The sequence below is a fragment of the Sinohyriopsis cumingii genome, chromosome 9, assembly GCF_028554795.1.
Source record: "Sinohyriopsis cumingii isolate HCF-2022 chromosome 9, ASM2855479v2, whole genome shotgun sequence".
NCBI classification, from domain to species: domain Eukaryota; kingdom Metazoa; phylum Mollusca; class Bivalvia; order Unionida; family Unionidae; genus Sinohyriopsis; species Sinohyriopsis cumingii.
In genome coordinates this window covers 4475199-4500127 of record NC_142969.1, presented here as the reverse complement: position 1 = coordinate 4500127, position 24929 = coordinate 4475199, and the positions used below count along the sequence as shown (strand labels likewise).

Below are 24929 nucleotides of genomic sequence, written 5' to 3'. Positions count from 1 at the left end.
ATAATTGGGAAGAATTATGTACCCAAATTGGAATTTAAGGGATGTTTTATATATGTTAAACCTACTTTCATGTCGCTCTTTCGTTTTTAGATGCCTATATTAAGCTTTCTTTGAATATGCCAAGTTCATGGATAAATGCACTGTTTAAGATTGAAATTCGTAAGATTGTTCAGGATTTAAAAACAAATGTCAAAACAATAATAATTTTCTTTTGTAGCGTTCCATCATTACAACATGACCGACTTACAACTATTGTGTATGCATCTGTATCATAAAAAAGCATAAAAGAGATAGGAACATTAACAGGTAACCTAATTAGTAAACCCATGAGAAGTCAAAAGCTGGAGAACAAAAAGTATCAATTATAGGTAGCTTGTTCCTTACCAGTACAAGGATAGGGCCTTGGGTTTCCTTCTTTGCACATCGTCAAGTATTCTCCTTCATTCGATATGCAATGATATGTGTTCTTAGTATATTTGACATTTTCTGTGCTAGACATTAACGAGTGTTCCGAGGCGTCTAATGACTGCGACCAAATTTGCTCCAACAGCATTGGTGGATATAATTGCAGTTGTTATGAAGGATTCATTTTCAACAGTGTGACACGGAGCTGTGAAGAGGGTAAGAATTTTAACCTATGTTTTTACACAGATATAAACGATATTGCTTATCAGTCGACCAATATATGTTATCACACAAATGTCAATGATCATGTGTATCAGTTGACCAATATATGTGTTATTACATACATCTCAATTACCATGCGTATCAGTCGACCAACATGTGTTATTACATAAATATAAATGACCATGCTTATCAGTCGACCAATATATGTGTTGTTATATATATATATATATATATATATATATATATATATATATATATATATATATATATATATATATATATATATATATATATCAATGACCATGCATATCAGTTGACCAGTATGTGTTATTACATACATATCAATGACCATGCTTATCAGTCGACCAATATATGTTATTACATACATCTCAATGACCATGCGTATCAGTTGACCAGTATATGTGTTATTACATACATATCAATGACTTGCGTATCAGTCGACCAATATATGTGTTATTACATACATATCAGTGACAATGCCTATCAGTTGACCAGAATATGTGGCATAATTTGGCCCATGCCATTTCTCCCAGACATTTTAAATGAAATTGGGATAGCTTGTATTTAACTTGAAACTAAACATATTTGCAATGACTCGGTATAAAGATATTGGCAATGACTCAGTATAAACATATTGAGAATGACTCGGTATAAACATATTGGCAATGACTCGGTATAAAGATATTAGCAATGACTCGGTATAAAGATATTGGCAATGACTCGGTATAAATATATTGGCAATGACTCGGTATAAATATATTGACAATGACTCGGTATAAACATATTGGCAATGACTCGGTATAAAGATATTGGCAAGGACTAAGTATAAACATATTGGCAATGACTCGGTATAAACATAATGGCAATGACTCGGTATAAACATATTGGCAATGACTCGGTATAAAGATATTGGCAATTACTCGGTATAAACATATTGGCAATGACTCGGTATAAACATATTGGCAATGACTCGGTATAAAGATATTGGCAAGGACTAAGTATAAAGATATTGGCAATGACTCGGTATAAAGATATTGGCAAGGACTAAGTATAAACATATTGACAATGAGTCAGTATAAACATAATGGCAATGACTCAGTATAAAGATATTCACAATGACTCGGCATAAAGATATTGGCAAGGACTAAGTATAAACGTATTGGCAATGACTCGGTGTAAAGATATTGGCAATGACTCGGTATAAAATTATTGGCAAGGACTAAGTATAAACATATTGGCAATGAGTCAGTATAAACAGAATGGCAATGACTCGGTATGAAGATATTGTAATGACTCGGTATAAAGATATTGGCATGGACTAAGTATAGACATATTGACAATGACTCGGTATAAACATATTGGCAATGAGTCGGTATACACATACTGGCAATGACTAAGTATCAATAAAAAGAGTTACCAGAACTTGGTATAAACATATTGACAATGGGTCAGGATAAACAATGGCAATGATTCGGTATACATATATTGGCAAGGACTTGGTATAAACATAGTGACAATGGGTCAGGATAAACATAATGGCAATGACTCGGTATGAAGATATTGGCAATGACTCGGTATAAAGATATTGGCAAGGACTAGGTATAAACATATTGACAATGGGTCAGGATAAACATAATGGCAATGACTCGGTATACAGATATTGGCAATGACTCGGTATAAAGATATTGGCAAGGGCTTGGTATAAACATATTGACAATGGGTCAGGATAAACATATTGGCAAGGACTCGGTATAAACATACTGGCAATGACTAAGTATAAATAAAACAAAGTTACCTCAGGTAATAGAACTAGCAAGCTGTCATTCTTGAAACACACATAACATGTTCTGAAAAAGTGTAAAATTAAGCATTGCTTATAAACAAAATATGTCCTAATCAATTTGCATTATCAATATCTCGTAGTATTCTTGCAAAAACAGCACTAATAGGTAAGGAATCAACTAGATTGGCGGAACATCATTATAATTATAAGCAAAAAGTGTGCATATATAAAACAGCCACGTGTTATACCTCCACTACTGCATATCGCCAACAAGTTGTCGCCGCCCTGACAGACAAGGTTCAATGTAGACACAATACGATTTTCGTCACTAATTGACTTCCTTTAAAACGCTATAACAACAATGACTGCCTTAGAACGCCATTTGATGCTGCATTCATTAGCATTGTCCTTCTGTTGTTTAAAAGCTGTTTTGAAACCAGTATATAGGTCACGGTTTTGATATTCAGAGTAACAAGACTACATGTTTAGAAGATCCATGTCAATTAAATGTTACACATTTTATTTACGCATAAAGATTATTTACGTTTTCATATGCGAGTTCAGTTTCCAAGATTACAATAAAAAAAAAAAAAAACTATTTCCTTAATGTAGAAATGTATAATCACAAAAATTACATTTTTAGTTTTCGTTTGAGTTCCAATGAGATTAACTTATGCGATGGGCTTACACTGGCGTGTCTTAAAGTCACTCGAAACAAATCAGATTATATATAAGGCTAACCTGCTATACTTATCAAGTATTAATTTTAACAGTTTTTTGTGATTTCTTCCATCGTTCTCTGCACCATATATATATATTCTTGATCTCAGTGTTGGTTTTCTTTTTTCCGTCTATATAGGCGTTCTTCCATCAGGATGTAATTCTCTTAACTGCAGTGGTACAGCAGGTTGTACGACAGATAAAGATGGGAATGCTACTTGTTTCTGTCCAAAAGGGTATCAGCTGAATTCAGATGGAGAAACATGTAATGGTATGACGTAAATGGGGAAACATGTAATGGTATGACGTAAATGGGGAAACATGTAATGGTATGACGTTAATGGGGAAACATGTAATGGTATGACGTAAATGGGGAAACATGTAATGGTATGACGTTAATGGGGAAACATGTAATGGTATGACGTAAATGGGGAACATGTAATGGTATGACGTAAATGGGGAAACATGTAATGGTATGACGTAAATGGGGAAACATGTAATGGTATGACGTAAATGGGGAAACATGTAATGGTATGACGTAAATGGAGAAACATGTAATGGTATGACGTAAATGGGGAAACATGTAATGGTATGACGTAAATGGGGAAACATGTAATGGTATGACGTAAATGGGGAAACATGTAATGGTATGACGTAAATGGGGAAACATGTAATGGTATGACGTAAATGGGGAAACATGTAATGGTATGACGTAAGCTTTTATTTTGTAATGAATATTTGTATCCATCAGATATCTCTCTGTCATGCAGTTTCCATAAAAGTATTTTTAAATTAAACAAAGTTAAACGTTTGTACCAGAATGTAAACTTTGTGTCATTAACATTGTAAACATCTGAAACTAAATTAGATTTTTTTTATTGGTTTGATATTTATAACTATGTTTGATGATGCAAATGATTCATATTCCATTTTTAACTGGCATAAAGGTAGTCTTTAAGATAACAAAAGCCTCGGTTTGGTTCTCATGTTTCTTAATGGCATTATTCACTTGCAGCTGATTTTTGTACGCGTTGTCGAACCAGCCTATGTTTGGTGGTGTATGTAATACCTAAGTAAAAAGAAAGCATGCCGTTTATTGGCTAAAAATAATCACCGGAGAAAGTTAATGTAATTTTGGAGAAGAAGCCTGTGTATATGTAAATTGTATATAATATTATACTTGGCTGAATACGACCTCACGGGGTGCATTTCAAGTTGATTTTGTCCCTCCAAAACTAGCCGTGCAGCGTATTCTTTTCATGGTATCAAATGTTTCCCCAATGATATAAAAGTTTATTACCCGCACGAGGTGAATAATGAAATTTAAAATTATTTACGAAAGCCTTCCTAAATATACACGTATTGAACAAGACAGGTTTATTATTTAGATATGTCAACAGCCATATTGCAAAAGATTAGTCAGTATACTTCGATATAAACTAATATCAACTGCCATATTGAAACTGCTACATTTATACATCTAGATATAAACGAATGTCAGCTGCCAATATGTCAACATCGTTGTACGAACACGGAAGGAAGCTTCTATTGTTCCTGTTTTAACGGATACAGCATACAATCGGATAGATCCTCGTGCAAAGGTAAATACATTATATCATTAATATTAGCTCTTCAAAAAGCCCCTTTTTCCATCTAATTTGTATTCACGTAGATATCTTTATCCTAGAGTCTCTAACATCTATCATTACTTTTAGAACAAATTTTTGGTAAAAAAATGTTTTATGTAATTTGGTAAAGTTTAGACAATGGGTAAAATTTTGGTAAAGTTTAGACAATGGGTACAATTTCAGTATTAATAAAAACAATCAAAATCAAAATAATCAGATGCACTAATAGAATTGCAAAGTAATGTTGTTGAAGACAGCAAAAACAAAATCGTCAAAGTTACATGGGTAGAACATTGGACAAATAATAGCTATGTTGTTTATAATATACGTCAGAGTCTGAGCAAGACGTTGTGGTTACCATTGTTTTAATTTAAACTTATTTTACAATGAGATATAAAACACTGTATGTCTTACCTGGCATCACTGATGCTAGACTATGAACTACTAACGTTTTCCTTGGAATGTTGAAATATCATTATGATTGGAATTCATATAAAACTCACATTGCTATAAATACTCGTACGTTTATCCGATGACGAGAATTAAATCCATTTTATTTCTTGTATACACGGGTTAATCGTAGGAAACATAACCCGCATAGCCACTAATGACACAGAAAGACTAAAATGTTCAATGGTTCTTCAGAGGAATTTCTTCTTCAGAGCTGGTAAGCATTTATAATTCTTCAGGCTTAAGGAATACATGTATAATTATTAGATTATATTGGGTACTACTAAAACATCCTTGTTGAGTGGATAATGGATCAAACCGGCATAACAATACAGCAACGAATTTAATATAATGTAGTGCTCAGATATTGAAATACTAATCTCTTTTAAACAACAGAATGTGAACTTTCCAAATACGGTGAAAACTGTAACAACACGTGTACGTGTGGACAGGGAGCCATACGATGTGATCATATAAAGGGCTGCATCTGCTCTAACGGATGGACAGGAACAAATTGCGATGAGGACCTAGACGAATGTCTAGTTCCAAACATATGCAACGATAGCTTCAAAATCTGCTTAAACACAAAGGGATCGTACGTGTGTAATTGCAGGGATGGTTACGTGCTAAACACAAACGGATCATGCACAGGTAATTTACCCATAAGTATTAACTTTTAACTTAGGTAATTTACGAATAATTTACAAATAATGACAACAACTTATAAAGTGTACATTGATGACAACAGTAAGCTGTAATGTACATTGATGAAAACAGCAAGCTGTAATGTACAGTGATAAGAACGGTAACTGTAATGTACATTGATGACTTCAGTAAACTGTAATGTACATCGATGACTAAAGTAAGCTGTAATATACATTGATGACTACAGTACGCTGCAATGTACATTGATAAAAACAGTAAGCTGTAATGTACAATGATGACTACAGTAAACTGTAATGTACATTGATGACAACAGTAAACTGCAGTGTACATTGATGACTACAGTACACTGCAATGTACATTGATAAAAACAGTAAGCTGTAATGTACAATGAAAAAAACAGTAAGCTGGTATATACATTGATAAAAACAGTAAGCTGTAATGTACATTGATGACTACAGTAAATCTGTAATGTACATTGATGACTACAGTAAACTGTAATGTACGTTGATGACTACAGTAAGCTGTAATACACATTGATGAAAACGGTAAGCTGTAATCTACATTGATGAAAACAGTCACCTGCAATGTACATTACTCAAACATGTTTAATTAAATCAACTGTCGGTTAAATTAGAATGCTAATTGGCAACCATAAATTTAATGTCAAGCGAAAAATATAAAATAATTTATTGTATCACACGTTTTCAGACTTTGTGTATGAATATCAATAATTTCTCTTTGGTAACACTCATGCTAGATCTGGATGAATGTAACGACCCAGTGTTGAATACGTGTCAGCAAGTTTGCAACAATGAAGCTGGCGGTTTCTCATGCAGCTGCTCCTACGGATATGTACAAAGCAGAAATAGCACCAGTGTCTGTGAGGGTAAATTATTATTTCATAATTTTGAATCTGTTTGGCTTCTATTTTCTAAAATAATTTTCTCTTCGTAACTAACTGGATCCAGATATCATCTTTAGCATGATATTCACCAATTTGGTTTTTAATTTTGAAAAGTGAAAAAGAAAAGGAAACAAGTTCGCAATGCTTCCTTGGAAAGATTGGGTTTTGGACACAATATGAACAATGACGATGAATTAAATAGTAAACAGTGTCATGAACAAAAGTTCCAGAAGATTTTCTAGCATTATTCTTTATAACAAAATCATTAATGCAGATATGTTCCTTTATAAAGGACCAGTTACTGCATTGTTAAAACCTATTGCGTCTGTCTCTGTTCTGTCTGTCACTCCCTCTCTATCTTTATATATATATATATATATATATATATATATATATATATATATATATATATATATATATATATATATATGTATGTATAGATATCGACGAATGTACAGTTGGACAATCCGGCTGTGAGCAGCTATGTCATAACAGTGAAGGCAGATTTACTTGCGACTGTCACTTTGGATACATTCTAAATAACGATAGGAAGACGTGTATGAAAGGTAGGTAACATATATATATATATATATATATATATATATTCCAGTTTACATCAGAGTTGGTAACTGGGATGGAATACGACTGTGAATGCGATTATGCTCTCGTTTATTTATTTTTTTATCGAGAATCAAAAGTAATAGAAATTACAAATAATTTGAAATGAATATATATTTCATTGAGGTCGATTTGCTCTCTCGCCATAAATATAACATATTTTGTTCAGAGAAAATGCATTCCCAGCAAAACATTTAGCTTTATTTCGATTTAAAATCATAAGCAACTTGTATGAAACGGTTTCATTGTAATACAAATCCATTTAACAAAGTAATTCGTCTAATATGCATCTCTTGCGATACAAACGTCCTAAAGAGATATTAATAATGAATATAGTCAGCAGGAAATATGAATGCTATGTATTTTCTTTGATATATTTTAATAAAAATATCTAACTCGACCTGGATTCCCATCATAGAATATAAAGGTTGTGAAATTTCTTTGCCTTTTTATGAAAAAAAAAGATCTAATCTGAGACAGCTTCCCATTGTGAAGTATAACGTTATTCTGTTTCATTGTTGTTTTATGATAAAAATATCTAATCTGAGACAGCTTCCCATTGTGAAGCATAACGTTATTCTATTGCATTGCTGTGTTATGATAAAAGTATATAATCTGAGACAGCTTCCCATTGTGAAGTATAACGTTATTCTGTTTCATTGTTGTTTTATGATAGAAATATGACACGATAGCTTCCCATAATGGAGTGTACATTTTATTTTATTTGATTGCTTTTTTATGATAAACAAATGAACTAATCTGACATGATAGCTTCCCATAATGGAGTATAAAGGTTACTTGATTCCTTGTTATGATAAAAATAATCTAATCTGAAACAGCTTCCCACAATGGACTATAACGTTCATTTCATTGCTTTATAATCAAAATGGTCTAATCTGGCATAGCTTCCCGTTGTGGAGGGGAAATACAAATCATCGTAGATATCTTGTAAGATATGCTCATCTTTTAATGACGTTACATGAATTTTATTTCTTGTTGCAGTCACTGATCTATGTGTAACATACGGGAACATTAACTGTAGTCAAATATGCATTCTAGAAGATGCACAAGTTGTCTGCTCCTGTCGACATGGCTACAAATTAAGTTCCGATAACCAAACATGTGAAGGTAAAATGAATATGTGGCTTAAAACGAAAGAGTGAAAAGCAAATGAAAGAATGGATGTGTGATTTGTTCTAATTATAGTTAACAAATGATGGAAAGATAGATAATTTATAAATCAACTTTTCCAAAATTTGCTAAGTTAAGAAATAGTAAAGATATGCATATATTTACTGCATATAGACTTCATGTTTTGGACGTGATATACTTTTAATGACTTCTCGTTTGTTAATTACATATTTCTATGAAGAAACCGAGCTATTCATATTAATAAGCAAATAATTTCCGCACAATTCTAAAACCTGAGATATTTAATTGCTTATTAATTTGACGATCTCAGTTTCTTCCTGGAAATGTTCAAAGAATATTTGATTTGAAAATTGTTTATGTGTTCTAGATGTCAACGAGTGTGAAGATCAGCAGTTGAATCGATGTAGTAACAACTGTACAAATCACAATTTTGGTTATACTTGCTCATGTGCAAATGGATCCCAACTAGACAACGATGGAAGAACATGCAAAGGTAAGACTGAACATCTGCACTAATTGGTTGCTTATCATTTACATTACTAAAACTCACTGATTGCTTATCATTTGCATTTCTAACACTAATTGTTTGCTTATCATTTGCATTATTAACACTCACTGATTGCTTATCATTTACATTCCTAACACTCACTGATTGCTTATCATTTTGCATTTCTAACATTAATTGTTTGCTTATCATTTGCATTACTAACACTTACTGATTGCTTATGATTCGCATTACTAGCACTAATTGGTTGCTTATCATTTGCATTACTAACACTAATTGGTTGTTTATCATTTACATTACTAACACTCACTGATTGTTTATCATTTGCATTACTAACACTAATTGGTGGCTTATCATTTGAATTACTAACACTAATTGGTTACTTGTCATTTGTATTCCTAACACTCCCTGATTGCTTATCATTTGCGTTACTAATATTCACTGATTGCTTATCGGTTTGCATTTCTAACACTAATTGTTTGCTTATCATTTGAATTTCTAACAATCACTGATTGCTTATAATTTGCATTACTAACACTAATTTGTTGCTTATCATTTGCAATACTAACACTAATTGGTTACTTGTCATTTGTGTTCCTAACACTTACTGATTGCTTATCATTAGCATTACTAACACTAATTGGTTGCTTATCATTTGCATTATTTGCACTCACTGATTGGTTATCATTTGTATTGCAAACACTAATTGGTTGCTAATCATGTGCATTTCTAACTCTCACTGATTGCTTATCATTTGCATTACTAACACTAATTGGTTGCTTATCATTTGCATTATTTGCACTCACTGATTGGTTATCATTTGTATTGCAAACACTAATTGGTTGCTAATCATGTGCATTTCTAACTCTCACTGATTGCTTATCATTTGCATTACTAACACTAACTGGTTGCTAATCATTTACATTACTAACACTCACTGATTGCTTATCATTTGCATTTCTATCACTCACTTATTGCTTATCAATTGCATTTCTAACTTTAATTGGTAGCTTATCAGTGGAATTTCTAACACTAGTTGGTTGCTTATCATTGCATTTCTAACACTAATTTGTTGCTTGTCATTTGCATTTCTAACACTAATTTGTTGCTTATCAATGGCTTTTCTAACACTAACAGGGCGTCCAGTTGTGCGAAGTCGACCTTTCTATCAGAATATCGAAAACATTCCATCTACATTTAATATAAGATAATCCATCGTTTCTCATAAATATATTAATTACATTTCAAAACAAATGCAAGGTGATGGTGAAGCTATCAACCTGTTTGATGTGTAGTTAAAAGAACTCTGGTGATAGCGCTGTTGTATTTTCTGTTTACAATTTTTTTTTCTTCTGTTTTTATCTTGGTCTTTTTCTACATTTTATGTAACTGGCCATTAAATATCTACAGAGGAGGAACCACAACAGCTATACCATTATTATTGTCTGAAATAATGTGTCTGTTTTGTTAATTGTATATACCCATTGGTCTAAAATTCTTCCAGCTGGCATTGTTTTGTCTGTGTATTTAAATATAGGCAAATAGAGATGTGTAATTCTGAGTATTGTTTTATTTCATAGCATGCGATGCATTTCACTACGGTCCTAATTGCTCTGACCCATGCAACTGCGGTGTTGGTGCAGACAGATGTGACCCTATCACAGGCTGTGTGTGTAGTGATGGATGGCATGGCAGAAAGTGCGACCAGGATGTAAATGAATGTGTCCAAAATCCATGCTCAGATAATAACAGCTTTTGTTTTAACACAGCTGGATCCTACGTGTGTAATTGCTTACTTGGTTACAGAAATGTTAGCGGCGTTTGTCAAGGTTCGTATATATATATATATATATATATATATATATATATATATATATATATATATATATATATATATAAAATTGTGAATAAGTTAAACTTCGTGCATTATGTATCTTCTCCATACAGAACCTCGACCACTTAAGGTTTTCATTTTTTCTAGCACGTTAGACGTGTGGGTAAGTTTAATTTTTATGTTCAATCTGTTGTCTATTTTCTTTAAGTAAATTTAACGTTTGAAGTGTATTGACTTTGACATTCTTTGACACTGAAAGCTACTTTGATAAGCTGTATATCTATGTGTGTGTGTGTCTGTCTGTCTGTCTCTCTCGTACACGCACGCGCTGTAATCATGCAGATGTTGATAGCTAATCCAATAGTTCTAATGCAATTAAATTGTGTTTCCAGATATCGATGAATGCAATGATGCACGGTTAAATGACTGTAACCACATCTGCCTCAACAACATAGGAAGTTATAGGTGTACATGTCATGAAGGATTTGTATCCAATGGGAATGTTTGTAGCGGTACGTTTCGAGACTGTATTTTGTTTAAGTCTATCTATGGTTATTTACCAATTGTTTTATATATCTTGGAAGAAGAAATGGAAACCATTCTACCAGAAAGATGACGTAGTGAAGGCTTATACGTCATGCATTGAAAGAAAGAAATTGTTACTAATAGTTTCGGAACAATCCTATAAATTGTTAATATTCACGTTTGTGTTTTTCAGAATTTTTCATAATTTCTTTTAAAGATTAAAACAAGATATAATAGTGCATATGTCAATCGGCAGGTTTAGAAAAGTTGTGTTTAGAAAAATCCTTTCAAATAAAGAATAAAAACCATCATTTTTCATTCTTCTGAAAATCTACATAACTTAAGAGTATGTTTAAACAATAGATCATATGTAACTCTGAAGTAATTACTTTTAAACGCAATATCCTTTTTCATAATAAGTTCAACGCCTGACAAATCTATAAAATATTCGTTCCTGACCTTGATGAATGCACAGGACCCCATAACTGCTCTCAAATTTGTGTCAATACGGAAGGCAGTTACCGGTGTAAATGTAATAAAGGCTTTTTGGCTCTCTGAATCAGATCTCAGCACTTGCATACGTAACGAGTGAAATTCAGTATCAGCATACATTGTATCAAATCCCATATTTCGGCAAAGTTGAATATATTTAACATTCTGCAACAGTTTCATTAAACAGTCTTCTTTTGGGGAATACTGAGCGATGAAAGAGCCGGCCTAACTGCATTACATACAGGCTTAATTGCTAGATTGGTTTTCTACTTTATTGATTCCCATGTAGCCTGAAAGATCACTTGTTATTTAATTCAAATGGTAGCCCATTCATGCAAAAAGTGATATATTTTATATACATCGTGTGAGTGTTAGTATCATCTCATTATTTTCACGAAATATAGAATATCCGTCAGTCGTATATCATATGTGAAAACCGAGTTCGTTCACTGTGCCTTTAGTGCAGATTCATTTTCAAATGGCGTCAAAATCCATTGATTTTTGCTATAAAAAATCTATTTAACAAAGTAAATATATGGCAAACAGGGAGTTTGCTGATGAAAAGTTAAAAATTAGTAGAGTGTTGTGTGTGTGTGTGTCTGTGGGGTGGGGTGAGTGAATAAAAAGATGTAGCTAACAGTAAAATAAATTTTCGTTCAGACTGCAAAGCAAATAAATACGGACAAGACTGCATGTACGACTGTTCCTGCCATATGCCAAACACCCAAACATGTGACAGTATCAATGGAACATGTACATGTCGGGAGGGTTGGGAAGGCGCCGAATGCAATATAGATATTGACGAGTGTTCCAACAGTTCCAGCTGTGATGCGGTGAACACCATATGTGTCAATAGAAATGGATCGTATTCATGTGAATGTAGTGAAGGTTACGTTATGGACAGTATGGACAGTGACACACAATGTAAAGGTAAGTACTTGATGAAAGTTTGTACCGTTTCTAAATTGTTGTTGTTGTTGTTGTTGTTGTAGTGTTTAACGCCATTTGTCAGCACACGATAGGCTATACATGGCGGCCAGTAGTAATGGTGGAGGAAGAACCCGGGAAAACCCCGGAAAGAACCACCGACCCTCGAGAAGCCCGTGGCAAGCTTTCTCACATATCCACACTGGCTGAATCCGAGACTCGAACCTACGCAGACAGAGGTGAGATGGCAGTGATCTGTAACGGAGAGCACTTTAGACCACTCAGCCACTCGGGGCCCCTTTTTAAATTGTAACATTTCAACTAGAAAAACATTAAGTCATTAACAATGACTTGTTCTTAACTATTGCTAAAAGCATTAACCTGTCTTCCCAACATGATATCAGAATTTTATGTAATAGATAAACAGACGCAATTATATTGACAATATTTGTATTGTCTTCTTGGCTAACTGATGGATAAAGTGATATTTTCTAATCTATGTCTGTCCGTCCGTCTGTCTGTAACTATACCTTTACCGCATGGCAGATGTTCAATGTTTAATAGCGCGCTAACATATTTTAAACAATTAGAATGTCAAATACATACCAAATTCGGTTAAAAGGACATTTCAAATTTATTTACCCACGTTTATGTATTCAGTCATATGAGGACGGCACATCACATGTTTTAGGAATTTTGTGTTCCGACCTGGCGTGTGTGTGGACTTAACGGAGATCAGGAAACACAGTAAAAGATCCCATTGAGTTGTGGATGGCGTGCTATTAAAAATGCAATGGTCAGAGTCAGCGTTCCCTGTAAGCGAATGGTAGATGTGCGTGCTATGCGCGCGTCATTGTGCAAGCGTTACGGTGACTTGAGCAAATTTTATAGCTCTTCGTCGATTGCGATGTGCGGAGATGTCCGAGCAGATGCGCGGCCGCGCGCACACACAGCGTAGATAGAACGTTGGGTCAGAGTTAATCCAGGGAAGCGTAGTCTTTAATAGGTGGAACGACTTAATACAATTATACAGAATTGAGAAAATGTTATAAATATACAAAAAAACATTGGTTTATTTAATTTTCACATTCCTATCGTTCAGATTATTCTTTAGAACATTCAAACATAATTAATTAGGAACTTTTAATATAGTTAATTAGGATATTGAAACATAATTAATTAGGAACTTTTAATATAGTTAATTAGGATATTGAAACATAATTAATTAGGAACTTTTAATATAGTTAATTAGGATATTGAAACATAATTAATTAGGAACTTTAATATAGTTAATTAGAATATTGAAACATAATTAGGTGTGTGTGATTCGGATTTTTAACGTATCTTTAACATTTGTCTTATTCATATCGCAACAACGTCTGCAGGGTGGCAGTTTATAGTGATGTCTAGCACTGGGGCATCGTGTCACATATATGTAGCGTGATGTCCCACCAGGTCACATTACCCTGACACCAGACTGACCAGTCGACCAGTCCTAACATACACACACACACACACACACACACACACACACACACACATATATATATATATATATATATATATATATATATATATATATATATATATATATATATATATATATATATATATATATATATATTGTATTTATTTTTCATCGCAAGAAAATGTTGAAATGAAACAAGCCAAGTTTTCTTTTAATGAAACGTTGATTATACTAGAGGTGTATAAATCAATACAGTACACACACACACACACACACACACACACACACACATATATATATATATATATATATATATATATATATATATATATATATATATATATATATATATATATACAGGGAACTGTGTATTGACCGATTGAGTGTACCCTTTACATCTCTTTCTCCATCTTTGTTTCCTCCCTTAGGAGATTTATAAATCACACCCCCATACACATATAAATTAAATATTCATAAATAGGAATACATTGTTCATGTAGAATCCTGATAGTGTTTTCTCTTATGCACGCGAGAGAGAGAGAGAGAGAGAGAGAGAGAGAGAGAGAGAGAGAGAGAGAGAGAGAGTAATAAATAGAAAGCAGAAGGGAATTAGACGAAATTGTTTGACATGTTGATTCATTTACAAAACGGGGATTATTAATATTTTTCTCGTTATTTTCTTATGTCGTTAATGATTAATCAATGGAACGGCATCATTGGTCTAGCCTACTATCGAAGCAAATTTTATATATGCGTATTAATGCGCCTTGGGTTTATCACTATTAGATACAACAATAGTATTGCTATGTAAAATTCATTTATGTCAACACTTTAACGGTCATCTTGTTTTAACGTATGTATGTATGCATGTATGTTTTTATGTATGTATGTATGTATGTATGTATGTATGTATGTATGTATGTATAAAATAAACAACACCAACACGTAGAATGTGTGACCGGTTTCGCCCTAATGCTTCATTAGACTGAATTCAAACTGAATTCAATATCATTGATTACGTCATTAAATATGTTGTTTCTAAGTGATCAATGAAATAAACAATGACATAAACAAGATGACGTCTTAGCTTACATTTTTTACCTAATTTTCTTATACTTTAATGAATAATTGACATGGATATATGCACATACAGCACAGATTAATGACATTTAATACATAAAAATACACAAAACTGGATCTTAACGATACATATATCTCTATTGATAAATATCTCAAAATTTATGCATAAGTAGAGATAAACAGTTTTATCAATATTTTTATTATGTATAATGCACACTTATTAAAAATATAGAACATAAATAAATAAATAAATTAAAAAATAATAATAATATATTATATCTTGATAGTGAAATATTGAACATTCGTCAAGAATATATCAAGATATAATATATTATTATTTTTAAATTTATTTTTTTATTTTCTATATCCTTAATAAGTGTGCATTATACATAATAAAAATATTGATAAAACTGTTTACCTCTAATTAGTCATAAATTATATATATATATATATATATATATATATATATATATATATATATATATATATATATATATATATATATATATATATATATATATATATATGGCGTTTCTTTGTCATAGCCACTAGCCCCATTACAACAAGTGCGACAACTCCAACTACCGGCAGTACAATGACATCAACTACATCCACGTCGATGACAGAAGCAAGTACAACCAGTTTTACAATTAAAGGCGAGATCACAACGAGACCTGAAAATACGGCTTCAGAGGTAACATCGTCAACGACTACAACTACAGCAAAAACCTCGGTAACGACGGAGCTGAAAACTTCGACACCTTCATTGACAACAACCATTGCAAGGAATCCGTCTACGTCCACTCCGACTACAGATGTTACCTCAATGCCACATACAAACACGTCTTTTACAACAGCGGATACAAGCAGTGATAGAACAACAACATCTGAAGGTACAACTTCACAAACAATAATGACAATGACGGCAAAGTCGAAAAGCTCAACAACTTTATTGTCGGCAACAACATCACCTTTAATGACATCCAACAGCACAACAAGCACGCTGAGTTCAACTGTTGGACGTACCACCACGACAAGTTCTAGCAGTTCAGCGACAGCAGCGGATACATCCAAAACTACATCCAGTGGTGGGATCACTGCAACATCTGAACGTACAACTGCACAGACAACAACACCAGCGACAACAACTACCTCCCAAATCACAACAACGTCGGCTCTGGTGTCACCTTCTTTAATGACATCTAACAGCCCAACAAGCACGCTGAGTTCAACTGTTGGACGTACCACCACGACAAGTTCTAGCAGTTCAGTGACAGCAGCGGATACATCCAAAACTACATCCAGTGGTGGGATCACTGCAACATCTGAACGTACAACTGCACAGACAACAACACCAGCGACAACAACTACCTCCCAAATCACAACAATGTTGGCTCTGACGTCACCTTCTTTAATGACATCTAAAAGCACAACAAGCACGCTGAGTTCAAATGCTGCAGCTACCACCATGACAAGTTCTAGCAGTTCAGTGACAGCAGCGGATACATCCAAAACTACCTCCAGTGGTGGGATCACTGCAACATCTGAACATACAACTGCACAGACAACAACACCAGCGACAACAACTACCTCCCAAATCACAACAATGTTGGGTCTGACGTCACCTTCTTTAATGACATCTAACAGCACAACAAGCACGCTGAGTTCAACTGCTGAAGCTACCACCACGACAAGTTCTAGCAGTTCAGTGACAAGTGTTGATACATCCAAAACTACCCCCACTGCAACATCTGGGACCACTGCGACATCTGAAAGTTCAGCTCCAAAGACAACAACACCAGCAGTCACAGTTACCTACGAAATCACAACAACTTCGATATTGACGCCACCTTTTGCAGCGTCTTCTATCAACTCAACCAGCAAGTTTACTCCAACTGCTGGAGCTAGCACCACACCAAGTTTGAGCAGTTCAGTGACAACAGTAGATACATCCAAAACTACTTCCAATGGTGGGATCACTGCAACGTCTGAAAGTATAACTGCACAGACAACAGCGCCAGCAATGACAACTAAATCTAAAATCACAACTTCGGTAATAACAGGATCATCTTCTTCCACGTCATCTGTCAACCCAACCAGCTCGTTGGCTCCAACTGCTGGAGCTAGCACCACACCAAGTTCAAGCAGTTCAGTGACAACAGTAGATACATCCGAAACTACCTCCAGTGGTGTGACCACTGAAAAATTTAAAAGTACAACTGCACCGACAACAGCGCCAGCGGTCGAAACTACCTCCGAAATCACAACAACTTTGGTAATGACATCTACTTCGTTAACATCGACCAGCTCAGCAATACAGTCTACTGTAACTAATGGCGTTACCACCACACCAACTACAAGCATGTTGACTGCGGCTACAAATAATACAACTATTGTTGCTACCACGATATCAAAAAATTCAACGTCACGTATATCGATGCCAACAAATACAACTACATCACAACTTTACACATCGTCTACTATAACTATAGGTACCAGTCAAATAACCACAGGTACCAGTCAAATAACCAAATCGTCTTCAAGTACAAGTACACCATGGACATCAAGTTCGTCGCCTACATCAACTGTATCTGGCACTTCTTCACCATCAACATCAGCAATGACTAGCAGTAGCAGTACGACCACCTCAACAAAAGAAACTACAACTTCGACTGCAGGTAGGTCTATAAATGATCCATTGTCTTCTCGTGTAGGCTTTGATTGATTCCTTTGAGTGATATGTTTCAACTGATTCGTTTGAATGATATGTTTCGATTGATTCATTTGAGTGATAGGTTTTGATTGATTCATTTAAGTGATATGTTTCCATTGATTCATTTGAGTGATATGTTTTGATTGATTCATTTGAGTGATATGTTTCGATTGATTCATTTGAGTGATATGTTTCCATTGATTCATTTGAGTGATATGTTTCGATTGATTCATTTGAGTGATATGTTTCCATTGATTCATTTGAGTGATATGTTTCCATTAATTCATTTGAGTGATATGTTTCCATTGATTCATTTGAGTGATATGTTTCCATTGATTCATTTGAGTGATATGTTTCCATTGATTCATCTGAGTGATATGTTTCCATTGATTCATTTGAGTGATATGTTTCGATTGATTCATTTGAGTGATATGTTTCCATTAATTCATTTGAGTGATATGTTTCCACTGATTCATTTGAGTGATATGTTTCGATTGATTCATTTGAGTGATATGTTTCCATTGATTCATTTGAGTGATATGTTTCGATTGATTCATTTGAGTGATATGTTTCCATTGATTCATTTGAGTGATATGTTTCCATTAATTCATTTGAGTGATATGTTTCGATTGATTCATTTGAGTGATATGTTTCCATTGATTCATTTGAGTGATATGTTTCCATTGATTCATCTGAGTGATATGTTTCCATTGATTCATTTGAGTGATATGTTTCCATTGATTCATTTGAGTGATATGTTTCCATTAATTCATTTGAGTGATATGTTTCCACTGATTCATTTGAGTGATATGTTTCCATTGATTCATTTGAGTGATATGTTTCCATTGATTCATTTGAGTGATATGTTTCCATTAATTCATTTGAGTGATATGTTCCCATTAATTCATTTGAGTGAAATGTTTCCATTGATTCATTTGAGTGATATGTTTCCATTGATTCATTTGAGTGATATGTTTCCATTCATTCATTTGAGTGACATGTTTCCATTGATTCATTTGAATGATATGTTTCCATTCTTCTTGATCAATAATAGAATTTCATATGCATATGTGTATTAGTCTACGTTTTGAATGAGGAGCTGTTGTTTTGAATATATTTTGTTGCTTTATTTGACCTCTCAGGAGTAAGTAGAGTTAATTACCAATGGGTCAATGATAATCGTTATTCTTCAGAGATACGCCTGGTCCTGTAAACAGAATGACTTTCCATTGTACTTCAGAGATAGGCCTGGTCCTGTAAACAGAATGACTTTCCATTGTACTTCAACACAATCAACTGAACCAGTAAAAATGGTTGTCATCATCACTAGTATCGACTTTATCATAATAATCTTCTTAAGTATTTGAAGTCGATTTTGAGGGGTTGTTAAATTTTCGAATATAGAAATTTCACCCCTGAGAGAAGGGTTTGTGACCGGATTGCGGAATGTCAAAGAATTTGTAAAGGATACAGAAAGTCTTTATTACTAAAGACCAAAATAATGACTCGTTCTCTGTCTCTGTACATCTGTATATCAGACCGTCTCTCTATGTCTATCTCTATGTATGTATGTATGTATGGATGGATGGATGGATGGATGGATGTACACGATCCTGGTACATCATTTTATCTAATTATTATAATTTATGGCAGTAAATCGTACAGAATATCTTTAGTTAAATTTTGCACACTTGACATGAATATCTTAAGAGTTTATTATTGCATAGGATCTATAAATAGAAGCTAACCTATGTGTTGAAAATTGATAATAATAATCTTAATAATAAGACTTAAATGGCGCCTTTGGCTTAATTTCTCTTTGGCTGATCGGGTTTTGACGTTTCTGGAAGAATTAAGTAACTTCTCACTATTTGGGTTAGGTCACATGAATAGTAAATTGCGTAGTGTGATCCATCACTTGTAGGTCTATTTTGAAATCAATAGCAATATACCATGTATATAAAAAGGAGGCTGAGAATTCAGTTTCATTCCAATTTTGGAGTCATTTACATTTCTTTTGTTCCTGTTGTAAGTCTGCAGACGTGTTTCATATACTTAGATATTATTCGAGAGGAAAAACATTTTGTTTGGAATGTTCAGTGGAATTAGGAAGTGCTCATTATTTGGACTATAATATTATTTTGGAATTGTTATAAACTGTTCGAAGGAATTATAGACAACACCATCTTGACAACGTAATATTATATTTATTCATTTTCATCTTGGTGAAGTTGTTAACTATAACATAGCAGACGACCACAGGGCTCACAAATTTAATATCTCCAAATTGTTACAAGAAAATTTAAAATCGGCATTTGTTAAGGATCTGTGTAATCAACCAGATGCAATCAATATAAATTCAAAGAATGTAGAAGGAAAACTGGCATCGATCAGAGATTTTGTTTTCAACTGCATCCAAAGTCATGGGTCCAACCACACGTAAGCATCAATATCGGTTTGATGAGTACAAGGAAACCTCTGAATGAGAAACTTCGGTTATAGAAGGCCTCTTTAGAAGATAACACTTCATCAACATGAAGGGAGACCTCTGAATGAGAAACTTCGGTTATAGAAGGCCTCTTTAGAAGATAGCACTTCATCAACATGAAGGGAGACCTCTGAATGAGAAACTTCGGTTATAGAAGGCCTCGTTAGAAGACGGCACTTCATCAACATGAAGAGGATGTTCCAGTTCAGACTTATAAAGAGCTGCGAGCTCATAATTGAGCATCAAGGCAGATGAGATTCAGTCCTGCAACTGTAAAACTTATTTAATATTTTGAAGACAATTTACGGGCCAAAAACATCAGGAACATTTGCAATAATGAGTTCGGAAAGCGCCACACTGCTCACAAAAAAGAAAAGATACTTCAAGATGGGCCGAACGCTTCAACAGCATCCTCAATATAAAGCCATCCATTAGTGAAGAGGCAATTAATCGAATACCCCAAGTTGAAATCGATATATCGCATATCCATGCCAAACGAAACTAAAGACTATTCACCTAGAGTCAAATGGCAAAGCACGTGGATGATATGCAATATTAGCAAACGTCTACAAAGCCAGATGCTCGAACATGGCTCAGAAGCTGACTGAATAATTCCAGTCAACGTGGCCTCAGACAAATATATTCCAGGAGTACATCTATTGGCCACTTGTACCAAAAAACATTGTGTCAATAGCTGCCAAGATCTTTATCGGAATTCTGCTAAAAGGCCACGTGCATCACACTGATCAAATGCTCCTGCCTTAAAATCATAGCGACTTCAGAAAGGACGAATGATAAAATACATGGTGTTTGCAGCTCTTCAACTCCAGAGGCAATATCAATAACCTGAGTATAATCTGTACAGAATTATCATGACCTAACAAAAAGAATTTGGCACAGTCAGTTTAAAAGGGTTCTTGAAGATCATGGATAAATTTGATTGCACAGAGAACTTTATTCAAATAGTCTGGCAAAGCTATTTAGGATCATTGCCACGAATAAAACCTGAACACGACATTCATTGCCTTAAGAAAAACCTTTCATGCAGTCGTTGAGACCTTTTTCAAAATTGTGTTTCCTAGTTAATTTCATCATGATGTTTCTGCAGTTCCATGATGACGCGTGTGTTGTGCTATCTAGCAAATCATTTGAATCGTGCCGACTCATCAAAAAAGTCAAGCAAGGCTGTATGTCCTTGTCAGTATGCTGTTTTTATTGGTGCTTTCCATGCCACTGGGATATACGTTTGATACCGGATTGACGGCAAGCTGTTCAGTTTGAGGAGACTACAGATGAAAACGTTACAGGAAGTGACTGTTCATGATCTCTTAATTGCTGATGACTTGAAGTAGAGTATGGACCATTTCTCTTCAGTTTCCGACAGTTTCGGTTTCACAGTCACTATCAAGAAGACAGCGGTGATGCACCCATCTGCAAGAGGAAAGCTCTACACAGAGCCTATCGTTATAGCAAATGGCCAACCCGCTAGGCTGAGGACAAGTTCACCTATCTGGGTAATAAACTGTCACGCAGAGTCCACATTGATGATGAAACCAAATCTATAATTGCTAAATCAAGTGTTGCCATTTGCTATATTACGCACAAATGTGTGGAGGCGAAGAGGCATCCATCTGCAAACAAAACTTAAGATCTACAAAGCCAGTGTTTTTCCTACCCTGCTGTATGCTTTCGAAACCTGGGCTGTATACAGACGCCATTTGATTTTCACATGAGCTGCCTGAGGACACTGATGATGATAAGATGGCGGGACAGGCGCCCATAAACTGAGGGTTTCACGCGGGCAAGCAATCTCAGCATCCATACACTCTGCTGGTGAAATTACAGTTGAGATTGGCAGGTCAGGATGTCAGAAGAGTGACTACAGAATAAGATCTTCTACAGCCAGATGAAAGGGGGAAAGTGATCTACGAGTGGTCAGACGAAACGCTTCAACGATTCCCTCAAGTAATTCTTGAAACACTTCAACATTGACCTTGAGTCTTGGAACGATATCGCACAGAATTGTTCTACAAGTCTTATCCTGTCTGGAGCTAAATAATAAACGCAGGAGAATTGCAGAGGCAATGAATAAGTGCGAGCAGCATCAAACTCAGAACTGCGGCAGGTCTTCTATTGATCCAACAAACTCAAGTGGCATTTCTAATCATGTTTAGGGCACAAATGCGACTGATCAGACATTTTTGTAATCACAGAAACCAAACAAGTTAGTGATGGCATGATCATCTTCGAACTCAAAGGACGAACAACACTCAATACATATCATGCATACGTGTTGCTCACAGTTATTCTCTGGGATGGGGGGGGGGGAAGGTTTGGGATTAGAGGGTCTAATGGGATACAACAACATTATAAAAAGACAAACATGTTATAATGGGTGTCAAGGCCAACGTCCTAGGATATCACTAAACCATCTTGTGCGGCATTAGTAACTGTATTGAATTGTAAACACACAGCTTGATACGTTATCACATACTTCCGCTAGAATTATGCAGTTACCAAGATTAACATAACTGTTTCATTCGTCTTATTTTTTCTCTTCTTTCTCTTCTTCTTCTTTCTCTTCTTTCTCTTCTTCTTCTTTGTATTCTTCTTCTTCTCGTCTTCTTCTTCTTCTTCTTCTTTTTCAAAGACAGTTAATTGTTACATTTTGATCGCGATGATCAATTATCAAGAAAGTTCTTCTGTATGGAAAAGTAAAACTTGGGACTTTCTTTTCCAAATCTGTGATAATTAAGGCTCTTGCTGGTTTCTATATATGTATAATCTTTTCAGCTTGTACAAACAACACTTTTGGAATGAATTGCAGCCTGCATTGCAACTGTAACATATCGAATTCAATAAATAAATCACAAGCTTGTGATCCGAATAATGGGACATGCCTCTGCAAAGAGGGCTGGATGGGAGTTAACTGCAGTCAAGATGTAAATGAATGTGAAATAAATCCTGAAATATGCAAGGAAATGAACAATTCTGGGTGCTATAATGCGTATGGATCTTTCAAGTGCCAATGCCACATTGGATATATCTTTGATGGCAATAGAACATGCATGGAAGGTATGGATTATGTTGATATATACAGCTAAAATATAAATATTTCCCGTATCCAATGATTAGGATCAATATGTAAATGTTTTTTGTTTCCCCATCCCTTCCATACAAACATTTTCGACCAAATATAATTTAGTAACTGGTGGCCACAGCGCTACCAAAGGCAAATTACATGTAAAGGCTTTTAAAGATATTTACAATTGTTTAAGTGTTAAAACTTCATAAGGACTTATTTAAATTCATATATACATACGTGTGTGTGTGTGTGTGTGTGTGTGTGTGTGTGTGTGTGTGATCTGAACACTAGGAAAACTGGCATGTAACAAGTTGCAAGAACAGCTTGGACCCTTCGGTGCAGAAAGATTTTTCAGAATAGAAAAATGTGGTACGTATTTCAGTTGTGTACTAGGAGAGGATTTTACATGCATGTTACCATGTATGGATATCAGAAATTCAGTTATCTTGCCTTTAATCTGTCTCTCTTCGTGCATACAGATGTTCTGAAGACTACGACACCAAAGACTGTAAATGGTGAGTACTTAGTACTTGCACACCTCATTGATGTAATATATTAACCTCATTGATGTAATATAGTAACCTCATTGATGTAATATAGCAACATCATTGATGTAATATAATAACCCAATTGATGTAATATAGTAACCTCTCTGATGTAATATAATAACCTCATTGATGTAATATAATAACCCCATTGAGGTAATATAGTAACCTCATTAATGTAATATAGTAACCTCATTGATGTAATATAGCGACATCATTGATGTAATATAATAACCTCATTGAGGTAATATAGTAACCTCATTAATGTAATATAATAACCCCATTGATGTAATATAGTAACCCCATTGATGTAATATAGTAACCTCATTGATGTAAGATAGTAACCTCATTGATGTAATATAATAACCCAATTGATGTAATATAGTAACCTCTCTGATGTAATATAATAACCCCATTGATGTAATATAGTAACCCCATTGATGTAATATAGTAACCTCATTGATGTAATATAGTAACCTCATTGATGTAATATAGCAACATCATTGATGTAGTATAATAACCTCATTGATGTAATATAGTAACCTCATTGATGTAATATAGCAACATCATTGATGTAATATAATAACCTCATTGATGTAATATAGTAACCTCATTGATGTAATATAATAACCCCATTGATGTAATATAGTAACCTCATTGATGTAATATAATAACCTCATTGATGTAATATAATAACC

At 34.4% G+C, this 24929-nt stretch overlaps 1 protein-coding gene across 1 annotated transcript in view; it reads left to right on the top strand.

Annotated features, from left to right (window-relative positions):
- The window catches only part of LOC149791193 (uncharacterized), a gene marked incomplete at its 3' end in the record, with an annotated part of 207331 nt that overhangs the window by 37060 nt on the left and 145342 nt on the right, over nt 1-24929 (top strand). The window contains exons 14-26 of the mRNA XM_089971317.1: nt 496-621; nt 3291-3422; nt 4636-4752; nt 5626-5880; nt 6653-6781; nt 7240-7365; nt 8420-8545; nt 8937-9062; nt 10655-10903; nt 11301-11420; nt 15946-18078; nt 23395-23676; nt 24166-24201. Of these exons, the coding sequence (XP_089827443.1) occupies nt 496-621; nt 3291-3422; nt 4636-4752; nt 5626-5880; nt 6653-6781; nt 7240-7365; nt 8420-8545; nt 8937-9062; nt 10655-10903; nt 11301-11420; nt 15946-18078; nt 23395-23676; nt 24166-24201 (3957 nt within the window). The remainder of the gene's footprint in view (nt 1-495; nt 622-3290; nt 3423-4635; nt 4753-5625; nt 5881-6652; nt 6782-7239; nt 7366-8419; nt 8546-8936; nt 9063-10654; nt 10904-11300; nt 11421-15945; nt 18079-23394; nt 23677-24165; nt 24202-24929) is intronic.